The sequence below is a fragment of the Paroedura picta genome, chromosome 1 (genome assembly GCF_049243985.1).
Source record: "Paroedura picta isolate Pp20150507F chromosome 1, Ppicta_v3.0, whole genome shotgun sequence".
NCBI lineage: Eukaryota > Metazoa > Chordata > Lepidosauria > Squamata > Gekkonidae > Paroedura > Paroedura picta.
The window spans coordinates 31,860,387-31,888,380 of NC_135369.1; the positions used below are offsets into that span (position 1 = coordinate 31,860,387).

Consider the following 27,994-nt stretch of genomic DNA (forward strand, 5'->3'; position numbering starts at 1 on the left):
TTCTGTTTTAATGATTTATTGAACTCTGCACTTCAGTTTTCCCTTTTATTTCAAACAAATGTTTTCTTATTAATTGATCAGCGTGGGGAAAAATACTAAAGGTCATTAAACAATAACCCCCCCAAATTTGGCAAACATTGGGAAACGTGTACAAACCCAGGACCAATTTGTATGGATTTGTGTATCTAATGATGTAGGCACCATCTTCCAATGTTACGCTATTTGCCTTTCTGCAAAAGGAAAATATATCAAGCAATGCAAACTTTGATGGGGACAATTAATGTGACTATGGTGATTCTCAAATGCCAGGTGGATTAAACTCTTTGGGATGTTGTCTTCTTGCTGAACCTAAAAGTGGAGCAATCAGTTAAGAAAGCCACCCTCCAAGAATGTACATTTGGCAGAAGAAGGACGTGCCCTAGCTGAGTCCCAGGAATCCAGGTGACCTAATTTGTCATCTTATACAAATTGTTTGCTTATTAGGCCAAATCAAGCAGATCACTAATTACATCATTCACCAGTTGCTCTGCTTGCTCCTGGCACCATCAAAAGAAAACAGCTTTCCTCCAACCCAGGGGTTCCTGCTCAGGATTCCAGGAGTTATGCAAGAGCCCCTGACAGGTCCCCTGGCCTTTCCCAGAAATACAGATGGCCGCTAAGGTCACTAGAAGAAGAAGAAGAGTTGGTTCTTATATGCTGCTTTTCCCTACCCAAAGGAGTCTCAAAGTGGCTTACATTCGCCTTCCCTTGCCTCTCCCCACAACAGACACCCTGTGAGGTGGGTGAGGTTGAGAGAGCCCTGATATCACTTCTCTGTCAGAACACCTTGATCAGTGCTGTGGCGAGCCCAAAGTCACCCAGCTGGCTGCATGTGGGGGAGTGCAGAATCGAACCCGGCATGCCAGATTAGAAGTCCGCACTCCTAACCACTATACCAAACTGGACTATCCTGGCACCCACTTTCCCTGTTGCTCTACAGATCTAGTCCCTTTCTCTATGATGGAAATGGTAAATGATCAATGGAAGAAGAAGAAGAGTTGGCTTATATGCCACTTTTCTCTACCAGGACTCTCAAAGTGGATTATAGGCACCTTCCCTTTCCTCTCCCCACAACAGACACCCTGTGTGGTAAGTGGGGCTGAGAGAGCTCTAATGTTACTGCTCTGTGAGAACAGCACTATCTGGCCTGTGATGAGCCCAAGGTCACAGCTGGCTGCATATGGGGGAGCGAAGAATCAAACTTGGCTCACTAGATTAGAAGCCAACACTCTTAACCACCACACCAAGCTGGCTCTTGATTGATTGACTGATTAGCTGGCTCCTGCATCTTACTTCCATGCCCAGTTCTCTGAAGGGACGTGTCACCAATTCCAGGGTTCCTCAAAGTCTGAAAAGACTTTCAGGGGTTCCACCATGGACAAAAGGCTGTTCCAACCATTTTGCCAGGATTTGCTGATTCTTCCTTTTCAGACCATACCAGTGCTGGTCAGGAAGAGATGGCCACGGCTTCCCACACTAGCTAGAACAAGGGGAGGTGGGAGGGGGCTTGTTCCTCACTTTGAACTGAGTAGTAGATTGCCTGTCTGTTTTGCATTGTGATCCCTGGATCTGGGAGGGTGACATTAATAAGTGTCATCAAGTCACAGCCAAGTGGCAACCCCAGCAAGGGGCTTTCAAGGCAAGCGAGAAGCAGAGGTGGTGTGTCCTTGCCTTCCTCTGCAGGGTCTTCCTTGGTGGTCTCCCATCCAAGAATCAAGCCTACTTATCTTCCAAGACTGGATGACACCAGGTTACCCTCCCCTGCAAAGGTTAAAGACTCGCTTTTAAAAAATGATATCTGAGAAACAGGGCAGTCAAGCAGGTGCCAGGCAACATGCCTTGTTCTTATACCACTGGGACATGTGGCAACCCTAAGGAAAGCAGGAATACTGAGATCCTTTAACATACTGCAGTGGCAGGGCCATTGATTGTGATAAGACATCCTTGAAGGGAAGGGGGGATTATTAGGCAAGGTGCATTTGGACCCTAACATTGTGCCATAAACATATATTCACACTTCATCTTTAAACAAAGCTCACAGTGGGGAATTTGGGGATGAGAGGAGGTTCAAACAGACAGAGGATCCAGGCCACAGTGCACAAGTCTGAGGGAGGCTTGAAGGAGGTCATGGAGTGAGGGGATGAAGCACACTTGCTCCATGGGACTGGCTGTCTCTGGAAGGGGAAAATGTAGGCATCTGGGTGGAGTCTGGAGGTGAAGCCCTCTCAACTGGGGTGATGCCTCCTAAGGCAGGTTTGAGAGAGGGACAAGAGCAGGACCCAGGAAGGATGCAGCTCCCTGAAAGTGGCCAAGGGGAGACAGAATTCTGGCCTTGCATCCAACTGAGGCATTTTACCTTGTGTGTCGGCTGCCTTATTAGTTGTGTATAGGTGTGTGCACAGCTGTTGCGCAGGAGTGTATTTGCATTAGGTAACTCAGCAAATTTGGAGGTTGAGCAATACATGCATATATCTTTGGGATGAAGAGAGTATCAATCAGCAAGATAGATCATATCAAAACTCTCTCTAATCCAGAAGACTAAGAGCCAAACTGCACGTGATGGCAAGGACAGGTAACGTTTGTCATTTTGTTTTTGTTTTTTCTTGTTTTTAGAAAATTGCCGTGAGGCCCTGATCTGGATTAGGCATGTGGTGGTGGTTACAGGAATTCTTGCCCCACCTCACCCCCACCTTTTCCGGTGGAGGAACAGCCCCCCACCCCACGGTTGTTTGTAGTTTGGCCCTCAGTCTCCATCCTTATCCAGAAAGATGTCTCTGGGAAGTTCAAAATTAAGGTAAGATGGTGACAGCTATCTACTGGGGCTTGTCTGTAGGATCTGCATCTGAAAATGAAGGCCCTGCTGCTGGCTGGTCATTACTCAGTGTCTCTGCCAGGCAATTGTTTAATTCTGTTGCCTAGAGGGATCCAAACTGAGTGTGTCTCGTCACTGCAGCAAAATGTGCGTCTTCTGCTTCACCCTTAATTGTGGACAACCCCTGCCCAGTTGTCCCCCCCCCTACACACTTTTTCCAGGGCAGTCATGGGTATATTTCTGACGGCAAGACCATGGGTCTCTAGTCTTGTTCCCCGAAGCACCATGTGGTTCTCATCCTCCCCACCTCCCTATATCTTAACCATCCCCATGCCCCAGCCATATTGGCTTGGTGGAAGAATGGTTGTGAAGCTCTCTCTATCTTTACCTGTCTTTTGCTGCTCCCTCACGAGCCCCCCCCCCACCACACAAAGGGACAAGGAGCCTTTCTCTGATGAGCTCCTCCCACTTCTCAGCCCCCTCCCCCTAACAAAGCGAGAACCTCCGGGAGTTGATGTTCATTTTGGTCACGCCAATGAGCTTGAGTGGAGTGGAGAGGCTGAAGGAGGACGTGAGCGGGAAGTCACAGAGGAGGTCAGAGAGCTCATCCCTCTCCTCCAACTCGTAGGTGGCATCGTTCAGCATACGCCGGTGGAGGTGGCACGTCTGCTCGATCTTGAGCTTATTGATATCACTGCGCAAGCGCATGAGCTGCCGGGCCAGCTGCTGATCTTGGAGACGCATTTCCATCTGGAGGCAAAAGAGGAAAGAGGTGTGGTTGAGGCCATCCAAACCATAGTTGTGGAGTGAGGGCTTGGTGTTGTAACTCTTCCCAATGAAACTTACTGAACCATGAATTGTGGGTAAACTGTATTTTAGCAACGTATGAAGATAATTTCATGTGGGTGGCCGTGCTTATACCCTGCAAGAGAAGAGCAAGTCTGGAGTCCAGCAGCCCCTTTGAGACCAACAAGATTTCCAGGGCATAAGCTTTTAATAGTCAGAACTGTTTGTGGATGTTATATGCTGTTAAGTCACTTCCAACTCATTGCCATGGATTGTGTGACCTGACATGACCTCAGGTCACAGCTGATGACAAAATGACCAGATCATGATGACCAAAGCAAGGGATTTTCAAGGCAAGTGAGGAGGCTTGCCATGGCCTTCTTCTGCAGAGCCTTCCTTGGAGGTCTCCTTTCCCAGGCCTGACCCTGCTTCCAAGATATGATGAGATGGGGTATACCGTGCTGCTTCCCCTCCCTCCCTATGAATCGATGACCTCCAAAACAGTCCTCTCATTAATAGCTTTCTTCAGGGCTTGCGAACTGAAGGTCACGACTTCCTTGACTGAGGCTGATTCCGCACTTTGTTTATTCCGTTGTGGCTCCTGCTGAATTCAGATTGATTTGAACTCGAGTCTTCCAATGCTCCTTTCCAGTTTAACTTGAAGAAGGGAGCTTTGACTCTTGAAAGCCTATGCCCTGGAAATTTTGTTAGTCTTAAGGTGCTTGTTGTTGTTGTTGTTAGGTGCGAAGTTGTGTCTGACCCAACGTGACCCCATGGACAATGATCCCCCAGGCCTTCCTGTCCTCTACCAATCCTCGAAGTCCATTTAAAGTGCTTCTGGAGTCTAATCTTCTTCTTCCTGGAATGTGTGGTTGCTATATTGTTATATGCATACACAACATGCATATTTTGCGTGTGCATACAGCTTCAGTATGTTAGAAGCAGAACTCTGAAAAATCCCTTGGTCAGTTTGGTGGACAAGCATACAGGCGTTGCCAGATATCCCCCTCCCCAAATTGTGACACAAAGCATGCCTCTCTAAAGTCCCCCCCAAAATCAGGAATAAGACTTTTTTTAAGTATCAAGACTTGTGATTCCATAAGGGGTGGCGTTCAAAAAACACTATACATCTATGATTAGATGCATATGTGTTTAAATGGAGAAGTATTAATTAAAAAAATTAGCGGGCATTGTGGGACCTTTAAAAAATGCCTGGATTGATTGACAGGTGGCAAAGAGTTACTTATAAAGCATGTTGCTCTTTTCTGCCATTTCCAGCAACACTTGTGAGCATAGAATCATAGAATCATAGAGTTGGAAGGGGCCATACAGGCCATCTAGTCCAACCCCCTGCTCAACACAGGATTAGCCCTAAGCATCCTAAAGCATCCAAGAAAAGTGTGTATCCAACCTTTGCTTGAAGACTGCCAGTGAGGGGGAGCTCACCACCTCCTTCGGCAGCCTATTCCACTGCTGAACTACTCTGACTGTGAAATTTTTTTTCCTGATATGTAGTCTATATTGTTGTACTTGTAGTTTAAACTCATTACTGCGTGTCCTCTTGTCTGCAGCCAATGGAAACAACATCCTGCCCTCCTCCAACTGACAACCTTTCAACCTGAGCCCCCGGGGAGGGCAGTATGTAAATAATTAAATGAATAAATAAATAATAAGTACTTAAAGAGGGCTATCATGTCCCCTCTCAACCTCCTTTTCTCCAGGGTGAACATTCCCAAGTCCCTCAACCTATCTTCATAGGGCTTGGTCCCTTGGCCCCAGATCATCCTCATCGCTCTCCTCTGTACCCTTTCAATTTTATCTACGTCCTTCTTGAAGTGAGGCCTCCAGAACTGCACACAGTACTCCAAGTGTGGTCTGACCAGTGCCGTATACAATGGGACTATGACATCTTGTGATTTTGACTGCATAAACAGTCAAAATTCCTCAGAGATATTCCCAGCTAGATACATTTTGCAGGCAAGGTCTGTAGCAATGGCATTGATGGTACCTCCAAGGTACTACTTCCAAATCTCCAGGAATGTCCCAGTTGGGAGTTGGCATCCTTGCTCCTTACAGGAGGAGTGGCACAGTTTAGCCATCAAAGTCTTCCTGGGAAGCCCTCTGATATGAATCTCTGAATATAGCAATCCTCTCCCTTAATTGTCTCACAGCTTGACACATCCGGCAATGTACCAGGAGAAGCTGGCAATGGGGACAATCTCACCAACGTCATGTAACACCACTACCAGTGGGAAACTGGTTTGCACTGGATGTGTCTCAGATTGCTGGGACTAGTCTGCACACAATAGATAATGCACTTTCAATGCACTTTAGAAGTAGATTTTCCTGTTCTGTACTGGAAAATCCAGCTGCCAAAGCACATTGAAAGTGCATTATCCTTTGTGTGCAGACTAGGCCCTGGTGTGATGCTGTCCCCTCCCATTTCTCCCACACTGGCATCCAAAGCAGCAGAGTAGAATGGTGGCTGTTTAGAACCCCTTTGTGCTGATTCCAACACAAACTTATTTTTAAGCAAATAAGGTGTTGCAATAGCACACTAATAGGAAACATTTGTTCCTGTTTGGCAATCTTTCTTCCCACTATCTGGTCCTAACAAATGACTGTTTTCCAAGCTGCTGCTACTGAATCAGTGAAGTGCTTCATCATTCATTTTTCATGTTTTAAACATTTTCCTTGGGTTTCAAGAGAAGCAGCCCTCATTCTCTGGGCAATGGGCTGAGGCACCTTGAGAAAGACTGGAGCAGACCTTGATTTTGGCCGCCTTCCCCTGAACTGGGCATGATAGGGGAATATATATTTCTGCTCTGGGATACAATGAAAGCCACTGGAACCTCTTTTCAGCACAAGGGCTCAGTTTATTCTCCATGAGGGTTTAGCAGAACCTCCAGGGGCACAGACTGTATACCTCGACATTCCCACAATCTAGGGAGATCTATTATCTTCACGTCATACTTGTGAGAGCTACAGGATTCAGCTGTAAACTGAACGCTGGCCTAGATGGGCCCTGAACTAATCTATCAAGACAATTCTTGTGTTTATGGTGTTATATGCATAGCTTTCACCAGGAAAGGGACTGTACTTTTTCTTTTTTTTAATGAGGATCAGTTCTATGGTCGCTATGCCCTCAAAGCAACAAAACTTTCCCAGGGAGATAAAGCCTTCCTCTGGCCTTTACTTGCTGCTCTCAGGGTGCAAAGGGTCTCTTTTGTACTAGTGAAATAAAAAATGGAAGGGGGGGAGAGATCTATTTGTTTTTGTTTTTAACTGTTCCCTGTGATCGGAGCATGAAGGCTAAAAGACAAACTTTGTGATGGCTGACAAAAGGATTAGAGCCACAATGTAAGGAAAGGTGCCAGAGCCGAAACCCACTTCTCTTTCAGACTTGATGTTCCAGTTTCTAGTATCGGCAATAAATAGCAAGTTTCTTGCACAGTGAAATCTCCCCTGGGAATATGCACAGCTCTGGTTGTGGGATACAGAAGGCTGCATTCTGGTCTGTGAAGTTGGCCTGTGCAGAGGTCTGTCTGTCTGTCTCTCTTTCTCTTTCTCTCTCTCTCTCTCTCTCTTTCATCCAGGACTTAGGCGAGATAAAGAAATACTCCTTAGGTGGTAAATGTTAATAAGAAGAATCAATCTTTCTTTCTTGCTCTCTTTGTACTAAAGAATGTGATCTTGTTCTACCCTTTTTAAAGGCATAGCCACAAGAATGGTTGCCCTGCTGGATCAGACCAGTGGTCTATCTGGTCCAACAGCCTGTTTAAAGGTAAAGGTATCCCCTGTGCAAGCACTGAGTCATGTCTGACCCTTGGGGTGACACCCTCCAGCATTTTCATGGCAGACTCAATACAGGGTGGTTTGCCAGTGCCTTCCCCAGTCATTACCGTTTACCCCCCAGCAAGCTGGGTACTCATTTTACCGACCTCGGAAGGATGGAAGGCTGAGTCAACCTTGGAACATCCTGTTTACCAGTTGCCAATCAGTTGCTTCAGAGGGTCAGCCAGCAAGGCATAATGACGTAGCTTTCCCCTGATGTTGCCTCCAGCACTGGTATTCAGGGGTTTGATGCCTCAGAACATGGAGGTTGCTTTTACTAGAGTTGCCCTCTCTTCTATGAATCTGCCTGAAGCCTCTTTAAACCACCTAAGCTTGTTGCCATCACTACATCCATAGGGACTGAAATCCACAGTTCCCTTTTGTCTGTCCTGAATTTATTGCCCATCAACTTCATCAGGTGCCTGAGTTCTATTACTAGCAGAAAGATAAGAAGGTTCCTTGTCAACTTAATTCTCCGATGCATAATATTAAAGCCTCTTTCCTGCCCCACCCATCCCAGGGACCTTTGTTTCTGAATGGGAAGTCCCAGACTTCCCAAGTCCCAAGCCCTTAATCATCTTGGTTGCTCTCTTCAGTACATTTTCCTGTTCTGCAAATATCTTCTTACAGAACTGTACACTTTATTTCACATGAGGGCATATCACAGAGCTGTACAGGAGCATGATAGTATGGAATATTTTATTTTTCAGTCCCTTTCTTCCTGAGCCCCCAAACAGAATTTGCCTGTTTCACCACTGCTGCATACCAACATTTGTATCCAATCCATTATAACACCAAGATTTCTTTCCCTCTTAGTCTCAGCCAGTTTAGACCCCCTCTGCGTATATTTAACATTAAAATTGTTTTGTTCTGGTAATAACTTGCACTTCTTACAATGTTGGTTCAATTGTTACTCTTTTATGCTACATTTTTTTTTTAATGCTTCTGTTCTTCCAGGAAGTCCAGCTATGTGCAGAAAGTTAAAATATTTGCAACTTTCTTTGGAGACGGGACTAAGTGCCCTGGTCAGCATTTCTATTGAAGCCACAGAAACTGGCAATATAATAACAGCTTTTATTTGCAACTGTTTGCCAAGCTGCAAGCAATCATGGCAAGCATTAACATCGATTGGAAAGGGAGACACAGAGTTGCTGAGGCTATATAAACTATTGTTGCCCAAGTAGGTGCAGCTATTCACTGCTTGGGGCTAATCCATGCCACAGCAACACCCTCCCCCCTTTTGCATATTTTCTACTGAATTAAGAATACTGGAGGGAGAGTAATCATGCCAGGCACAGTGATTAAAAGAGACCTCCATGTGGCACTGCTGCAAGAAGAAGGAGAAGAGTTTGTTTTTATATGCAACTCTCTCTACCAGAAAAATATTTTACAATAGCCTTCCCTTTCCTCCCCCTACAACAGACATCCTGTGAGGTAGGTGAAGATGAGAGAGCCCTGATATCATTGCTCAGTCAGAAAAGCTTTATCAGTGCTGTGGTGAGCCCAAGGTGGGGAGCGGGGAATCGAACCCATCTTACCAGATTAGAAGTCTGTGCTCCTAACCACTGCACCAAGCTGGCACCAAGCTGAGTGGCCACAGCTCAGTAGAAGATACTTATCATGGATGCTTTAGGATGATCCTACATTGAGCAGAGGGTTGGACTAGATGGCCTGTTTGGACCTTTCCTATTCTGTGATTCTGTGCTTTCCATGTGGAAGGTCTGGAGTTCAGGCCCCGGCACCTGCAGTTAAAATACTTGCTGGGCAATACCCCAACCTGAAACTCTGGAATGTTCCTTCTAGTTACAGTAGACAAAACTGATTCTGACGGACCAATAGTCTGACTCAGTGTATCGGTACTGAGTTCATCGATAACCTAAATTTCACCCTCCTGTCTAAAATATCTGCAAACTAAAAAGAATGCAGTGCGCTAACTTCATGTGTGTTTTTAGGATGAGTATGAAGTGTTGGCTTTTACCTTTAAAAAACTCCCTGCTTTTATCCCACCTTTCCTGCAAGGGATTTGGCACTCTGTACATGCCTCTTTTCTTACAACAACCATGTGTGGAAGAGCCAGCTTGGTGTAGTGGTTAAGAGCGGTGGCCTTTAATCTGAGGAACTGGGTTTTATTCCCCACCCCTCCAGATGCAGCCAGCTAGGTGGCCTTCGGCCAGTCACAATTCTCTCAGACCTCTCTCAGCCTCACCTACCTCACAAGACATCTGAGGTGGGAAGAGGAAGGGAATGCAGTTGTAAGCTGCTTTTAGACTCCTCCGATTAGAAAAAAAGCAGCTCTTAGTCTTCTCTAGGCTGAGACAGTGAGCGGCTCAAGGTCACCCAATGAATTTCTTGACAGCCTGGGGAGAGATACCTGCGACTCTCAGTTCCTAGTCTAAAACTCTAATCACTGCATCATGCTGGTTCTTAAAGCTGTTCATGGTTTGACTCCAAAGTACTTGGAGAATTGTCTCCACCCATATGTTCCTGTCCACTGTAGTGCCTGTGGATGCCACATTGCCCACTGATGCATTCGCTGGTGTTCGTATCCTTCTGTAAAGCAAAAAAGGCAGGCTTGTTTTTCTTCCCCCTGATTGCGGCAGGAGTTTCTTTTTAAAAAAGAAAAGAAAAACAAAAGCATCCAGGAGACATCATTGCCTTTTGGTCTGCAGGGAGGATGCTTGGCTTGGAATCTGCACGCATGGCCCAGCTGCCCACTCATAATGGTCATTTTGTGACTGTTCATGCCTCCGATGGCAGCCATTTTGTGGTGGAGCCTTTTCTCTGGCTCCCAGCAGGTTCTGACATACCTAACCTAGCTGAAGAAGGTTCTTTCACCTGCCACCGTCAAGTTGTTGATCTCCCCCCTTCCAGAGATTCATTTGTCTTGTAGGTCTCCTAGGATCTACTAAAGACCTATCTATTCTGGACAGTCTTCGACCGTTTATGCACTGGGAACTTCACTGCCCCAGCTTCCATGCAGGAACACAAATCGGGGGCGGATGAGATGCACCGGACCAAATGCTCCCCCATGTGAGTACAGGAAGAGGTGGGGCAACCTGCCATGACTAAAACTCCAGCCTGCAACCTGGCATGAAACCTCCAGTGCATAAACGGTCTTCGAGCAAGCATTTTACCCCTGGTTTAAAGGGTTTTTTAAAACTATTTTATTGTGCTTTTATGGTCTGGGTTTTAAAACTTTTGCTAATTTTTGCAAGTTGCTTGGGCCATGCCTGGCACAGAAAAAGCAGCATGTAAATATTGTCAGAAATGAATAAATGTAATGGAGGTAGATAGTGAGGATAAAGTGCCAAACCGCAGGCCTTTCCCTTCCCTTGGGGACCCAAAATCTGAGCCTGCACATTTCCCCAAAGTGTTGTAAAATCATCTTCCTGGGGCTAGTTTTTCCTATTAGAGGTCAGGGAATAACAGCTACAGGGTGAACATGCAGATGCAGTATGTGTATACTTCAGCACTGGAAAAGAGAAGAGCAAAGCAAATCCCCACCTTCTGGGGAGATTTCAGGACTGGTTTCTCCAGAAATGCAAAGTTACTCTTCAAGAAGGAAGGAAAGAAAGGAGTTGGTTGTTGTGGGGTTTCTGGGTTGTGTAGTTTTAGTCCCTGGCATTTCACCACTAAATGTGGCTGGCATCTTCAAAGGTAGGATGCTGCAAGATGGGAATCTCTCTGTGCCTAAGCGTGGACTGTATGAATAGTTGCTGGACATTTTATTTAACCTGGGTGGAGTTCATTAGCAAATCCTTTAGGAAATGATTTTCTGTGTCTGGATTGAGTTCATTAGAAAGTCAATTAGTCAAGGTGTTGCCTGTTTTATCTGATGAATCCAGACACAGGGAAAGTGCTTCCTAGTTCCAGTTCATCCCTTGGGAGACTCCCAGATAAGATTATACACACACACACACACACACCAAGAAGTAAATAAAATTGCCAGCCACTGTCCGCACATTCTACACTTTGGCATGGAGAGATTCCTATCTTGCCATGTTCTACCTGTGAAAATGCCAGCCACAGTTACAGGCAGAATGTCATGGACTGAAACTACCAGACCACAGCCACCCAGCCTGGAAAGCCCACGACAACCAGCTGATGCCAACTATGAAAATCTTTGACAATTCAAGGAAGAAGTTGTTTGCACCTGGGAAAGATTTCAGTGGGGTAGTCACGTGGCATCTAATGCTGTGGGCAATAGCTTACAAAAACTTCGGCTTTGTTAACTGTGCAATCCTTGCACTCTATTTTGCAGAATAAAACAGAGGACTAATGACACCTTAAGGTGAATCAATGGACTTAGAAGAGTACAGCTCTGTTGATGACTGCACCCTTAATCCCTTTCAGAGCAATCCTAAAACAAGCCTACCCCAAAGTAAATCCCATTTTATTCAGGGCTGCATAGTCTGAAGAACAATTTTAGGATTGTAGCCTTAGCCTTTAAGGTGCTCCCAAGACTCATTTCTATTTCTATGGCCTAGTGATCAAAATGAGATGCCACTTGGTGGTCCTTTATAACATTTTATAAAACTTGGTCAGGAACCCAGTTGACAGTGTACTTACCAGTTCTTTCCTTAGCCAGTTTAAAGCTTCGTCGATGTTCTCAAAGCCACTGATCCTTCGTGAGGCGAGTGCCACTTGCTCTTTGGAAGAGGCCCCGTTGATATGAACCTGCACCTCTCGAACGGGCACGCTTTCCTCGGGCGGCTTCCTGCCTTGGCTTTCCTCGGCTTCCTCAGGGGGTTGGGGGTGGCTCTTCCATGTCAGTTCTTCCAGCTTGGCCTTCCACTCCAAGTAAGAAGGCCTCCTCGTCTCCAGCCTCAGCTTCTCTGTCAGAGCTTTCAGATTCCTCAGATGGTCGTCAGAAGGCGGTCCGTCTCCAGTCTCGTAACCTGCACTGTCCAGCATTTCTTCAATCTGGATTTTTGGAAGAGGCATCTTATTCTCTGGTGGAATTTCATAAACATTCATGATAAGCGTGACTGTGGGATCCACAAACCGGACCACACCATTCACGAGACGATTCCTTGCTCAGAAGCTGCTTTGGACTGGTAACTTCAGGACTTAGCGGTTTTTCTCCCCCGCCAGCTCAGGACACTCCTTTTGGAAAAAGAGGGAACCATCTAAGCAGAAATACAAAGGCACATTGTTTTGTTTCAGCGGTGAATCGTCAGGAAAGAGGAACAGGCAAGAACCGAGAGCTTTCTTCTATGACCCGACCTGAAAAAAATGGAAACAGGACACTTCTTCAGTTTTAACCATGCGGCGAAGAGACTTCAGAGCAGCTTTTGGATGGTGCTCTCGGGCAAGAGCAAACAGGCTCCCTGGCTTTCCCAAGGAACGGTTTGCTCTCGAGACCTGTCAGCCGCAGTGCTTCAGGCTATGAAGTGGATTATTACAGATGAGGTCAGAGAAAACGAAGCAATACTGTGGCACAGTCTTGCACAACTGTACTAATCCTTATCTTATTAACTGTGTATATCACGGCCTCAGCTTCCCATTGTTGATTCTTAGGGAGGCGCTGAGTTAATGACAGGGGAAGCAGCTTACTCGAGTCCATCAGTAAGAGCAGAGCCTGTTTCACTGGCATTGACTGATCTGTCGATGAGGAATGACAGCTAAATGTGTGAACTAGACAGATGAAACATAAACAGAACACGGGTGACATGTTAGCAATCTCCTCAGCTCTTTAAAAGAAACAACCCTGAAAAGACAAGAACCCCTTGTCAAAACAAGTGGAGGCATTTTGATGATTTGATGATTTTATTGAATGAGCGTGGTGAAATGGTTATCAGCAGTAGCTTCTAATCCGGCAAGCTGGGTTTGATTTCCCACTCTGCCACTCAGAACCAGCTGGGTGACCTTGTGATAGTCGCAGTTCTGTCAGAGCTCTCTCAGCCCCACCTGCCTCACAAGGTGTCTGTTTTGGAGAGAGGAAGGCAAGCTACTTTGAGACTCCTTTTGGGTAGTGAAAAGCAGGGTATAAAAACCAACTCTTCATCATCATCATCATCATCATCATCATCATCATCATCATCATGTTGTCACCTTCCCTGAGCTGCACAAGAAGGGTGGGTTTATAAGAACAAAGGTTTATTATTTTTTAAAATTTAAAAACCATGAGCAGAAAAAAGCCAGGTGGGAGAGGATATTTAACTCTTTCTTGATCAAAACTGCCTCACACCAGAAGGTTTCCTAGGCACAGATGAGGTGGGGCATTTCTAATTATGGCAATGCCCCCTATTGGAGTTTGCAAGGCAAGAGATGTCCAGAGGTGCTTTACCATTGCCTGCCTTGGTGTAGCAACTATGGATGCCCTTGGTGGACTTCCTTCCAAATACGTAGGGTCAACCCTGCTCAGCTTCTGAGCTCTGACAAGGGACGGGAAGCAACATTGCCTGTATCTTTTCACTTGCAGAGAGAAAAGTAGTTTTGAAGCTGCAAAAAGCATGAGGAGAATGGACAAACGAGCCTCTTCCCACCTCTCCGTCTATAGATTTTTGGATTCCGATTGGCAGTTTACAATTTTACATATATTTTCTGGCTTTGGAATTTGCATTTCAAACCACCAATAAATCATTACAATATTATAATATTAAAATCCAAATAGACTTCCTTTTTTAAAAAAAAGATGTTATTCATACAACTCCTGAATACCATCTAACTCAGCCTATGTAGTATGTAACAGTGTGAAAAAAGCCTTTGAGATGTTGAAAGATAAGAAAATTCTGACAGTGGCAAAACGTGTTACAGCCCATTCACACATGCAAACAATCGCTCAGTAGTATGGTGAGCAAATGGAGAACATGCACGAGTAACAGGATTGCCACTTACTGGCAGGGAAAGATCACTCACCAGTACACCTCTTTCCTCGGCCACTACTCAAGGGAGCAGCAAAGGGGAAATGTGGTGGGCTGGAGGTGGGGGGGAGCTGTCATGCAATGGACTGGCACTGCTTCCAGATAAAGAAACAGCAGAGATTTTACTGGGTGGTGCTCTCGGAATCCCCCAAATCTCTAAGGTTTCTAGCCTTCCTAACAGGTCCCTGCAACTTGGTAATGTCATTTCATGGGTTTTGCCTGGTAATAACATCAGCACATTACATGATGTCTTTGCTTCCTAAAGCTCACCTCACCGACACCCCCCAGATGCTCCCAGGGGCTGCTGGCAGTCCTGTAAACTCTAACTGAATTGGTGATCCGGCATTTAGTATGTTTCAAACAGTGAAATTGAATCAAGAAGAGTTGGGGTTTGAGTGTCATTAGCATTAAGGTATGGGGTGGGGTGGGGGTTGAGGTCTTTTATTTCCTTTTTCACATCATGTTGATTTGAAAAGGGAAGCAAAGTGACTTCTTCAAGGTCAAGCACTCAGGACTGTGGCTGAATTCGGAAGCATTTGAGCCCTGTTGTTCTAAGAGTGCACTGTAAAGCTAAACCATCTTATTGGCTACCTGGGAACATGCCCAGAAACGAACTCCTGGAACAGGACAATACAAATGCATTAAAAATGTAATCTGAGTGGTCGGGCAATTCTCCAGCTTGCTGAGAACTTGCTGGGGCTCATGCAGTCCCAGCACTAAGTCTGTAATTATTCCTGAAGAATCTGTTCACAGAAAGAATTCACTTGAAAGTAAACTTCTGCAGAGAACATAGCTCTGCCTTCCTTGCCCAACACTGTTCTGTTTGGGCTTATGGTCTAAATGAGATGTGTTGGGACTTTTGGACTTGGCTTGGTCTTGAGTCCCTCCAGAGAAACAGAGCTGCAGAGTAACAGAGCATTTTGAAAGTATGCAGTTATTAGTTACCTTTGTGGATGAGGCAGAGATCCAGACTCACAGTGCTTTGAGGTTTAAAAGAGAGCAATCTTTACTTGAAAGATTATACATAAAAGTATATTCATCTGCATCAGTCTCCTTACTGAAGCAGAATACAGAAGCTTAAAGAGTAATTACAAAAACAGTACATTGCAAGTCTTTTGGTGCTGCAACCAGGACTACATTCTACACATCAGATGGGAGAGAGAGCTGAGCCTAATGGAGGATACTTGCTTGCTTCCTTACAAGGTACATACTGATCTGCTGTGGAAGTGGGTGGTGGGTGGGAGCCCACCTTAAACAAAAGAATCCCCAGAGCACATATTGGGGACTTCCCACTGCTCATGGGTGCAATTTCCAGCACTGTCCACCCGGGACCATCATAATAAGCTTGGGAGATATATTTGTATTCACAACTTATGTTCCCTTATAGTACCTTAAAATAAATGAGATTCTGATGATAAGATATTCTCAATTTATTTAAATAGTTCTTTTTAAAGGATTAATTTTCGTCTCCCCATAGTCATCAGTTTCCAGTGATGGCAAACAGAATATATAAAACGCATCAATAAAATATTACCCCATCCTGAGCCAGGCCTTTCTGAAAGACATCTGAACTTGTTTGCCTGACTCTGAGAATGAAGTGGAACAGTAGGACTTAAGGAAGTTGGTTTCAGCCGAGTTTCAGTATGCTATCTAGATTGTATGTGTATTTGTAATTTTGTACTTTATTTGCTGACGTATACCACCCTGGGAACATTTTTGGAGAAAGGCAGTTTAGAAATCTCAAAAATAAATAAATAGAAGTACTGGAAACCAATTAGAGCAGCTGACACAGAATCAAACATTTAAAACCCATTGTAGAAGCTGGGAGGGATATGTAACAAATTAAAGAAGTGAAATCAATGCATTCAGTCTGATACTTTTAAAATAAGAACTAACAAGATCCAGATGGCAGAATGATGGCCATTCCACAAATAAGTAGCCACCACCAAGAAGCCCCTGTCTTGTAGTGATGCAGTTCATTTCAAAAGATGGAGGTCTATAGAGAAGAGCCAATGTTTTTTATTCAACTGCTCTAAAGGCATCAGTAGGATTGAACCTGCAAACTATAAGCCCTTGGGTAACTGCCATAATTAACCCAGCAAGAAAATGGGAGACACGAATCTGTTCTACCAATAGATGTGTGGTGGTCAAAAGTTGAAATCAATCTGAGATAACCAAATCTCTTACCTTAAGCAAGTCACTAAAAATTCTCAACTGTGGTATTTATGAGATGGGGACACCATTCTCAACATTTTGGGATTTTTCTTTACAATGATTTTTAAAGTTATTTTTAAAAATTGATATGTCAAATGATAATTCTAAACATATTGTCCAGGGTGGGGCTAAGAAGCCTTTTTGTCTTAATGTAAAGTCTACCTGTTGAGATGTTGATTTACCAGAAGACAAAACAGTGTGTGCTTGGAGAAATTAGTCTTGCATTTCTGCTTCCGTTCCACAAGCTCCACTTAACTACTGGGTAAGTGAATCTGATGTTTAACGATTTGTCTTTAATTAAGAGGGTTACTCTATCATCTCCCTTCAATTTTCCTGGCAGAGTCCTTATTACCTGGGAAAGCTGCCTAGTACTGCCATTGAGTATGATAGTTATAAGAAGTTCCTGTGAAGTTTGTAAGGCAGAGAAGACAGTACTGAGTCAGAAAAACTGCAATTCTAAGCAGGCTTACTTTAGTAGGGTTACTTTAGTAGGGTTAGGAAGGGGGGGTCTTTAGAGAAGCTACATTGAAAGTTTGAGGCCTCTAACTCAAATTCCCATCCCCAGGCCATGGAGAAGATGGAAACATGAAAAATCCCATTGACTTTAATGTTGCCATTGACTGTAATGGCCAAATTGCTTTGGAGCCGTCCAAATCAATTCAGCCAGCCCCAGATCTGAATTAGCTGACTTGGACAGCTTTAACCGAACGTGATCCAAAAGATTTTTCTTTTGCACATGCCTAGTTTGAAACTTACATAGTCTGTGACCTGTGTATCTGAGGGACTGCCTCTCCAAGTCGGTTCCCCAAAGAGCATTGCATTCTGCAAATGCCAACTTGCTGGTTGTTCCCAGCCCCCCAAAAGTGCAATTAGCCCTGGCTTCAGCCTGGTGGAATGAGCTGCCAGCAGAGATCTGGGCTCTTTCAAAACTGACAACGTCCTGAAGGGCCTGCAAAATGGTACTCTTCTACCAGGCATATGGTTGAAGCCAGGGCAGCACAAAGTGACATCAGAAAGCCCCCTGCACTCCCATCTGAACCTGGTTATAAAATCAAACCAGGATTATATTGATCCTATGGGGACAGAGCAGGAGCATTCTTTTAGAAATTTTAAAATTTATTGACTATTCTGACACATTTGTTTTGAATATTCTGTGTCAGAACAGTCAATAAATTAAATAAATAGATAAAAACAAATTACTTTGAAATTCAAGTCAAACACCCACTGATGTCCTGGTGAGCAATGTCAAAAGCTGAATTCTGAGGGACCTGGACTACCTTTTGCCTGTTGGTGGAACCCCCCCCCCCCCACACACACACACAAACAAACACGCTCATAAACTCACACACCCTCAGGGCCAATTGCCTCCAGTTTTAAGGATTGTGTCATCGGGGCTGCAAACTGAGTTTTATTAGGTAGAAAGAAGATTTTGCAGTGGAGGCTTACCAGCTTCTCTTTTGCTTGTGTGGAGCCTGGCATCCCTAAAACTTATTGGGGTGCAACTCCTCAGAGTCCCCCCTTCAAATCAACCATTTTCCCCTGGGAAGATGATCTCTGTAGACTCAGATGATCTCTAATTCCAGGAGATCTCCAGGCCCCCTCTGGAGGTTAGTTACCTCTGGATGGGGGATATTCCTTGAGGTTTGGAGGCAGGCCCTCAAAGTGGTGGAATGCAAATCTCTCCTATGCCATAAACTCCTAATAGCGTCAGATAAACCATTGCCTTTAAAAAAACAACCCTATACAATATGTAAATAATAATATGTGGTAGCAACAGTCTGGGTAGGGTTTCAAGCTCTGGGTTGGGAAATACATGGAGACTTTGGGTGTGGAGCCAGGAGTGGGTGGGATTTGGGGCAGGGAGGGACCTCAGTAGAGTAAAATGTTATGGAGTCCACCCTCCAAAGTAGCCATTTCCTTCAGTAAAATCAGAGTCCAGTAGCACCTTTAAGACCAACCAAGATTTATTCAGGGCATGAGTTTTCGAGTGCAAGGCACTCGAGTGTCTGAGGAAGAGTGCTTGCACTCAAAAGCTCACATCCTGAATAAATCTTGGTTGGTCTTAAAGGTGCTACTGGACTCTGATTTTGTTTTGTTGTGCTGCTTCAGACCAACACGGCTACCCATTTGAATCTATCATTTTCTTCAGTGGAACTGATCTCAGGCAACTGGAGATGAACTATAAATCCAGGAGAACTGGGGACTGGCGTTCTTAAATATGGGAAAATTCACATCATCACAGGACTTTGCTTTCTTCCCCTTTCTGTTCAAGCTCTCTCTATGTTGTTTTTAATGTTATAACAATTACCTCTGACTATTATTACTAATAGTATCTTATACAATTCAGGGTAGCCAATTCCAGTTTGGGAAATCCCTCGCTATTTGGGGATAGGACCTGGGAAAGGTGAATTTTGGGAAGGGGTTAATGCTGCCAGTTCCAGGTTTGGAAACACCTGTGGATTTGGGGGATGGAGTCTGGAGAGGCTGAGGTTTGGAGTTGGGAGGGACCTCCGAGGGATATAATGCTATGCAGTCCATTTTCCAAGGTAGCCATTCTCTCCAGTGGAATTGAACTCTTGTTGTCTTGAGATCAATTATAATTATCGGAGATTTCCAGGGCCCTTCTGGAGGTTGGCAACTCAAAGCCCACCACAAAATTACGTGTGTACTTGGAGATGTTTCACAGTGGTCACATGGAGACACTCATATTCTCAACAATGACTCTTGAGTTTGCTTTGCCTGTGATATGTCAAGAAAACAAACCATAGGCAAGCCTCTTGCTATGACCCCAGTGGGCACTTCAGTCATATTATTCAACAAAGTACCTCCAAGAGCGTCTCTGTGTACTGTGTTTACATTGTTCCTTTGGAGAGGAATGTGAATATAGACTTAAGTCATTAGCATTCCTCAGCGGCTGGGAAGATCTCTTGTTACATACTTAAGATATTGTCACGTAGTCACAAGTTATGAACAGCTGTCATGCTCACCAGGAAGCATTAAAGAAAAAAGAAACCAGATTTAGGAACATTTTACAAGGAGTGGTTGTGTCTGTTACCAATGAGAACTATAGTTAAGCCTTCACAATGGAACCTGTTGTTAGAGGACTCTGTAGCCCCAAACTGGGGGGCCTCAAGATGTCCTTTGGTTGCAAAAAAGAAAGAAGAACAGCATAATTTCAGTCTCCGTGGTGATAATCTCCCCCATCCCACCCTAGGGGAAAGCTCCTTAGGATGGATGGGTGGAGTTCTAGAAACAGTACCAAGTTGAAACTTAACATTCCTTTCAATGGGGTTAAGTCAAATGGCGGCTGAGCTAGACAAAAGAGTGTGATTTATCACCGAGCTGAATTTTTAATTGCAACTCTGATCAAGCTACACCCTTCTAAACCAGTTGACTTCAATGGATTTAGAAGGGTGCGACGGCTTTACCATACACAGTAATTGTGCCCACGGAAGCCATATGATATCAAAGGCCATGAAAATGTTTTGAAAGGGAGCAGCCCGGAAGCAGACAGTAGTCTAGAACTTTGTTTTCAACTCCAAAATTATTAGGAAATCTAATTGCAAAAGTCCTCAAAATCAGGTGTCCCCCCCTTTGTCTGCATTCCTTTTCATTCAACAAACGAATGCTAAAAACGCATGTGCAAAACCTGAACCACGAGGATTTAAATGGAAAGTACTTGCTGGAAGCTACTGCACAGCTGCAATAGGTCGATGGCGTCATTTGTAAAAATAACTTCAGATGCCACCCCAAAACACATCACAAGTGACGTTCCGCCCCAATTGACAAACACGTGTTTTTTAAGAAACTGTAGCTGCAGAATGAGCCTCTTGTGGCGCAGAGTGGTAAGGCAGCAGACATGCAGTCTGAAGCTCTGCCCATGGGGCTGGGAGTTCAATCCCAGCAGCCGACTCAGCCTTCCATCCTTCCGAGGTCAGTAAAATGAGTACTCGGCTTGCTGTGGGGTAATGACTGGGGAAGGCACTGGCAAACCACCCCGTATTGAGTCTGCCATGAAAACGCTGGAGGGCATCACCCCAAGGGTCAGACATGACCTGGTGCTTGCACAGGGGATACCTTTACCTTTAGCTGCTGAATAAATACACTGGAGGAAAAAGAATGTCGTGTAAGGCGGGCACGGAATCTGTACTTAATATTAAAGGCGTGCTACTCTGAAAAGTTGCAGTACAATGCATGTATGTAACAGGCCTAAGAGACAGCAAGATGCTCCTGGAAGGTGACAGATTCATGGAGGATACATCCGTCAGAGGCTAGTAATCATGGGCAGTCAGCCTCAGAATTACGGTTGCCGGGTCTCCCCGGAACCATTCGGAAACAGCAGCCTCCCTGATAGGAGGACAGTTGCTTGGAAGCTGAGCATTTAGTGAAACTTCCCAATGTTTTACAAATTGGAACAAGGCCCCCATGGCTGCCCATTCGTGATCGGTCCCATTGGCCCCATGGCAACCATTTTCCCCTCCACTATTTATTTGTTTGTTTGTTTGTTTGTTTTTCGATTTATAGACTGCCGCTCCCCAAATGGGCTCGTGGTGGTTTATATCATAAGACTATAAAAACACATAAACCCCAGTAAAACCTTCCCAGATTATCAAAACAAAGGCAGCAGTGGTCACACATCTCGTCCCATCCCATCTTGTTCAGCCTGGTGGGTAAGTTGTCTTTCTGTGAGAGTGGGAGCACAATTAGTAAACTTTGGGGGGGCGGGATCCTTGGTTGAAGTGCTGGGACTCTGCCCTGGCCTCAACCATATGCCTGGCAGAAGAGCTTCGTCTTGCAGGCCTTGCGGAAAGCTGACGATTCCTGCAGGGCCCTTAGCTCTTGGCCCGGGTCAAGGCCAGGCAAACTTCCTGGGGCCCGGGACAACCAGTAGATTCCTACCTGCAGAGCGAAGGGTATGAAGACCTATTGGTTGTCAAAATCTCAAAAAGTGCATCCGGGTTGGAAAAGATGCTGGTCTCTGGGTGTGTGTGTGTGTGGGGGTGATTCCCTAGAGCAGGGGTAGTCAACCTGTGATCCTCCAGATGTCCATGGACTACAATTCCCATGAATCCCATGTCCATGGACTACAATTCCCCTGCATTTGCTGGCAGGGGCTCATGGGAATTGTAGTCCATGGACATCTGGAGGACCACAGGTTGACTACTCCTGCCCTAGAGTGAATCACCCCTTCTCTACCAAAAGCCCAAGTTAGCAATCTCCAGCAAGTTCCACCTCCCTCCAAATCGTAATACAGAGATATTAACATCACCCTCATTTAATGGATGTTAGTCGTACAGATGATAATGTATGCTATATGCATGAAAAACTCAAAAAACACAAGATCTGATGCGATGAAAGACGCCAGAAAAAGCATTTGTGCTTTTGCAGGAGGAGGGGGAAAGCCTGTGTGCCAGGAGATATCAAATGGCTTGGGCCAGACCTTCAAATGACATTGTGCTGTCCAGGACTTAATGTTGACTTCCTGGGTTCATTTGTTTGTTTGTTTCTTGGAGAAGGTGAGAGGTGGTGGGAGGGGCTGCTCTCCTGAGCACAGAGATACCTGGGAGGCACAGGGCACTCCGGGAGTCTTCAGCACATCCTCTGCAGAGACTTTGCCATGATGTTGCCATAGCAATGAGGGGGTGGGAGGGAGAAAGGGCCAGCAAGTGCTCAAGCCAAAGATGTGCAGAGCAAACAGGGTCTCCCCCTCCCCACCTTTCCCCAGGACCTTCCTTCAATGTTCTGTGACTAGGATTATAGAATGGGGGAGGGCAAGTACCAGAGGTGAGGAAGGGACACCCTGAGAGAGACCCAGTGTGGTGTGGTGGCTAACAGTGTCCATCTAGTATCTGGGAGACCGCCTTGTGCCATAGAAGCTTCCTGGGGGACTTTGGGTCAGTCACCCTCAGCCTAACCTACCTCACAGGGTTGCTGTGAGGGAAAACCGGATGGAAGGAGAATGAAGTCAACTGCCTTGGATCCTCATGGGGGATACGGGGTACATTTTCAGCTTGGAATACACATCTTTGTTAAACACTTATTGTGATATGACCATATATGGTCATGTTGACATGCCCCCGCTTCCTAAAATAGCCAGTGATGGGCCTGGAGGGGGTGAGAAGGGGAGGGACCCTGGGTGGGCATTTACACAGCTATGCTTCCCAACCATATTCTGCACGATTGTGCCCTTTCTGGGGGTCTTCGAAGCCAGAAGACTGTTCCAGGGGTTTCTCAATGGTAAAAAAGTTGAGAAAGGCTGCTGTGGGGCTTTCAATACAAGAGGGCTTTCAACAATACAAGGTTGGGGGAGCTTGGTCTGTTCAGCCTGGAGAGGAAATGACTGAGAGGGGATCTGATAATCATCTTCAAGTATTTAAAAGGTTGCCATATAGAGGATGGAGCAGAGTTGTTCTCTCTTGCCCTGGGGGGGGATGGACCAGAACCAATGAGATGAAATTAATTCAAAAGAAATTCCGTCTAAACATCCGGAAGAAGTTCCTGACAGTAAGAGCAGTTTCTCAGTGGAACAGGCTTCCTCGGGAGGTGGTGGGTTCTCCATCTGTGGAAATTTTTAAACAGAGACTGGATAACCATCTGACGGAGAGGCTGATTCTGTGAAGGCTTAAGGGGGTGGCAGGTTACAGTGGATGAGAGATAGGGTTGTGAACATCCTGCATAGTGCAGGGGGTTGGACTAGATGACCCATGAGGTCCCTTCTAACTCTATGATTCTACGATTCTATGAGACATTCAGAGGTGGTTTGCCATTGCCTGCCTCATCACAGAGACCCTGAGTATCCCTTGGCGGTCTTCCATCCAAATGCTAACCAGAGCCACCCTGCTTAACCTCTGAGACCTGAGGAGATTGGGCCAACTTGGGCCAGCCCAAACAGGGCTCTAATATGAACAAACAGCATAACTTGACCATCCCTGGATGTTGAATGCAGTTATTAAATGTTTGCTGGATGCTCAGAGAATTTGTGTTTGAGCATTCAGCATCATTATTCTCAGTGAAAAATTATTGGGGAAAGCCTACATTTCGGCTCTGTTTCAGGCACAGATCTTAATACGCACTGTAAAAGAGAAGCAACATTTTCATGCATTTGCCAGAAGACAATTGACAAATGAAAAACTGCAGAACAGCAGTTTCCCCCCTGAAGGCTACATGTGGCAAAATCTGTAACATCCTGCTTATTGAAATGGATGCATGGCTACAAGCCAGCAGATGGGTAAACAAATATAGCAACCAAGTCAATGAATAATACATAGACCTCATATTAAGCCTCTGAGGACTCTGTCCCCAAATACGGATGTGGCACCCTAGGCTCGTTTTCTGATTCTGGGAGTGCCGATAATTTCATTTCAAGAAATGCAGCACGCCCAGTCTCTGAGCGTAGGCAGAGTGCTTTTTCTAAGTGTAAAAAGTATGTTTTTCAATAAGGAGTAGCCAGTTGGCCTGGGGAAATATGTTGTGCCACTTAATAGAGGGCAGCTGAAGGTTTTCGTGGTATGGTTGTAAATAACATCCTATTCAGCTTCTATCGAAGGGACGAGATACTTTTTTTCTATTCCAGGTTAGTAAGTGTGCCTTTGGGCAGCTGTATAATGGCTTGACTTTAGTGACACCCAGGCTTTCTAGCTCCAGTTTGGAAATAGGAGCTGGTCCCCTTGGTTGCACACACGTATCATAGAATCATAGAATAATATATAAATATGTTTCTAGAAATAGAGCCACCCCCAGCCATACCCAGCAGTGGACACATGCATGCATGAATGCTAATAGGAAACAACATTAACACACACATCTGTTGCATGCACTGACCCCCAGGACACCTGTGGCAATCATGTGCATGAGAGGCCATGCATGTAGGATGACTCAGTGCAAAAGCAGACAGTGCTCCCGGAAGAAGAGAAGAAGATAAAGTTTTCATACCCAGCTTTTCTTTAACTCAAGGGGTCTCAAAGTGTCTCTTGGTCACCTTCCCTTCCTCTCCCCACAACAGGCACCTTGGGAGGTAAGTGAGGCTGAGAGAGTTCTGAGAGAACTGAGACTGGCCCAAGGTCTACCTGCAGGCTTCATTCAGAGAAATGGGGAATCAAATCTGGTTCTCCAGATCAGAGTCCGTTGCTTCTTGCCACTATACCACCCTGGCTTCTTAGGAAGCCCTGCTGGGTATGTACATTCTGGCACACTGGGTCTGAAGATGCCTAGGGATGCATTTGGTAATAACTCTATTTCTGGTTGTCAGTGCTCAAGACGTTAGTCCAGACTTTCTTGATGGCCTGGAAGAGCTTTTTGAATGGGTGTGAGTGGCCTTCCATCCTTCTGAGGTCGGTAAAATGAGTACCCAGCTTGCTGGGGGGTAAACGGTAATGACTGGGGAAGGGAATGGCAAACCACCCTGTATTGCGTCTGCCATGAAAACGCTAGAGGGCGTCACCCCAAGGGTCAGACAGGACCCGGTGCTTGCACAGAGGATACCTTTACCTTTTTACCTTTATGACCATATATGGTCATATTGAGCTGCCCCCTCCCTCCCACAATGGCCAGTGATGGGCCTCGAGGGGATGGGCATGTAAACAGCTCTGCTTCCCAACCATATTCTGTACATTCACACCACTCCTGGGGTTTCTTGAAGCCTGAAGAATGTTTCAGGGGGTTCTCAATGGTGAAAAAAATTGACCAAGACTGCTTTAGTCAGAAGAGCTTAAATAGATACATACAAAATACAAATACTCCACTGAGGTCCCTTCTCTCCAAATCCCGCCCACTCCCAGTTCAACTCCCAAAGTGTCCAGGTGTTTCCCACTCCAGCGCTTGCAACCCTGTCACTAGCTGTCACTCTACTCATGCTCACAGCTGCCTGGAGCCCTTTTCCCCTTGGCACTGGACAGTGCTTGCAGCAGGGCACATGGAACTAGCAAGGGGGTGCACAGGGGACAGTTTGGTGTAATGGTTAGCAGTGCAGATTTCTAATCAGGCGAGACACTCCCCCACATGCAGCCAGCTGGGTGATCTTGGGCTGGCTACGACACTGATAAAACTGTCCTGATGAAGCAGTGATATCAGGGCTCTCTCAGCCTCACCCACCTCACAGGGAGAGGAAAGGGAAAGTGACTATAAGCTGCTTTGAGCCTCCTTCGGATAGAGAAAAGCGGCATATAAGAACCAACTCTTCTTCTTCTTCTTCTTCAGCAGTGGTGAGCCCAGCAACAGATACTGGGCCCTGGCTGCTGCCCCACCTCAGGGCATGCTGACACGGGCCCTCACTCTTGCCCCCTGCAATGGATCTTTCCTTGTCATGTGCAGCTACAGGACAGCATGGGATGTATCGTACTCTCAGCTGACATGTGGCAACAGGGAGGTTGTCGTCCTGCAGGAAATGGATGCATGACACATAGAGCACATTCCCGGAAAGTCTCTGACATGCATGGGTCAAAGGAATCAAGGTGGGGAAAGGTTCCTAAAAGATAGAAAGTTTGAAAGCCTCTGCCTTACTGCACATCATTTGACACATCAAAAACACACTGTGTGGGATGCCAAGATCAATGTGCATGACAATGAATACAAACAACCAGGTTGCTCCAGGCTGAAGGGACTCAGAAAAGAGCCAGTAAAGCAAAATATTTCTTCTGCACACACCACACACTGAAACGGTTGTGAGAACAGTCCCTCACCAGAGTATCAAACCTGGTGTATTTGTATATGTATGTGTGCATGGGTGTGTGCACAAGACCGTGCATGTGTGCATGCTCTGGAGTGGAAAAGGGGGTGTGGTCTGAAGAGAATGTGTTTCATTACTGTTGCAAACATGCTCAGTTATTTAAATATTATTTCTCAGAACTCCTTAGTCTGTTCCTATGCTTCTTAAGGGAACGTACAAACGTACAGTTCTTGAAAAAGACAGATCTCGAAAAAGACCAATCACTGAGACAGCCAATGCGGCTGTACCAGTCTACTCTGTTTGGGTGTTAGTGACCTGAAAACCAATCAGCCCACTATGGCACAGGGAACAAAAACTGCCCTTCAGCTCACCCTCATGTTGTGCCTGCTTCCTTGTACATATTGACGGAGACCACCGCTATGCCAATTTGGGAGAGGCATGGAACACTCCACTTTCAGGCCTCTCTGTAAATCTAGGGGTTCCTCACTAAACAGATGATGGGAGGTTTGTGTTGATCAGAGCCTTCCTCTGAGTTGCTTCTCTTTTCATTTTTAAGAGGGTACAAAGCCCAACTAAGGGGGGGAGGGTCTTTCAGTGGAACAAACAGAAGAGTAAAGGGTGTGGACTCCGATTTCAACATTTTAAATTCAGAGTGCATGATGACAACCAGGGGAGGGAAATGGTCCAGTGCAGCAAGGCATACATTTGCTTGATGTTATTGTGGGGCTCCTGGAATATCTCCACCCAAAGCAACCCGTATGGGGGGGGGGAGAGCCGGGGAGAAAATTCACTGGGCCACCAAGTTCAAGATTCCCAGATTATCCGGGTCGGAGAGAATCTCACAATCTATTTCAATGAACGTTGTCAATGAGTTAACAGGGGTGGGGTTAGGCTGTTTTTATTCCGAGAGGGGGCACTGCTCAATCTGGAGATGAATACAACTGGAGTGCACAAGGTTTTGCCTTGTTACCTAGCTACCCACTACCCTCTTAACACAGAGACAACATTTCTACATCCTTGGGTGAGACACTCTCTCCTCTGACAGTTCCCGCTGCAAGTGATGGGTCCTGAGAGAAAAACTGCCTTGAAAATCTGGAGCCACGTCTTCCTTGCACACCCATCTGCATACATTTCATGGGAGTAAGCCTTGCTTTTTCAATGCAATTTTATTTTCCAAGATGTACTTAAAATCACAGGCTTTTCAAAGACATAATCACAGGCTTTAAAAACAAAAGCTATCTAAACCCCAGCACACTTCTATATGGAGATGACCAGCATGCACACGATTTGTGCATTTCTGGCATTGCTTGGTAGCAAGAACTCTGGAGTAAGCATCATCATGTGAACATGCCATGACCGAGAGCTTGCAGCCTTCCCACGGAACTCTGGTTTCCTCCCTCCTCTGTGGGTGAAGTTAAAAATAAATGAAACTTACCAGGCTTTGGGTGGCACAGGAGGACTTTCCCCATTGATAGCCTAGTGGTGCGATTTCATCCCTTCCTCTGCGTCTCACTCTGTTTTCCAACTTGGATCTATGCAGATTAGTGGCTCCTCCACACACCCTCCCCACCTCCAGGTTCCTGTCTGTGTCTCTTGGCTTTGAAAACTGTGTGTGCATTTTTTTTGTCAAAGGGCTCTCTCTCTCTTTTTTTTTAAACGTGTGTGTGGTTGCGTCAGGGCTGTTGCCTGGATACCACAGTACTATTCCAGTTTGAGCTTTTCAGTCCAGAATTTCTGTCTCCCTCTCTCATTCATGCCAGCCAGCCCTGGATGCTACCT

At 45.6% G+C, this 27,994-nt stretch overlaps 1 protein-coding gene across 1 annotated transcript; it reads right to left on the reverse strand.

Moving 5' to 3' along the window:
• Nucleotides 1–27,994, reverse strand: FAM167A (family with sequence similarity 167 member A). The gene is made up of 3 exons (XM_077332394.1): nucleotides 27,651–27,994; nucleotides 12,041–12,697; nucleotides 1–3,601 (listed from the first exon to the last, which is right to left on the reverse strand). The coding sequence occupies exons 2-3, from the start codon at nucleotides 12,446–12,448 to the stop codon at nucleotides 3,338–3,340; spliced, it is 672 nt and encodes a 223-aa protein (XP_077188509.1). The 5' UTR covers nucleotides 12,449–12,697; nucleotides 27,651–27,994; the 3' UTR covers nucleotides 1–3,337.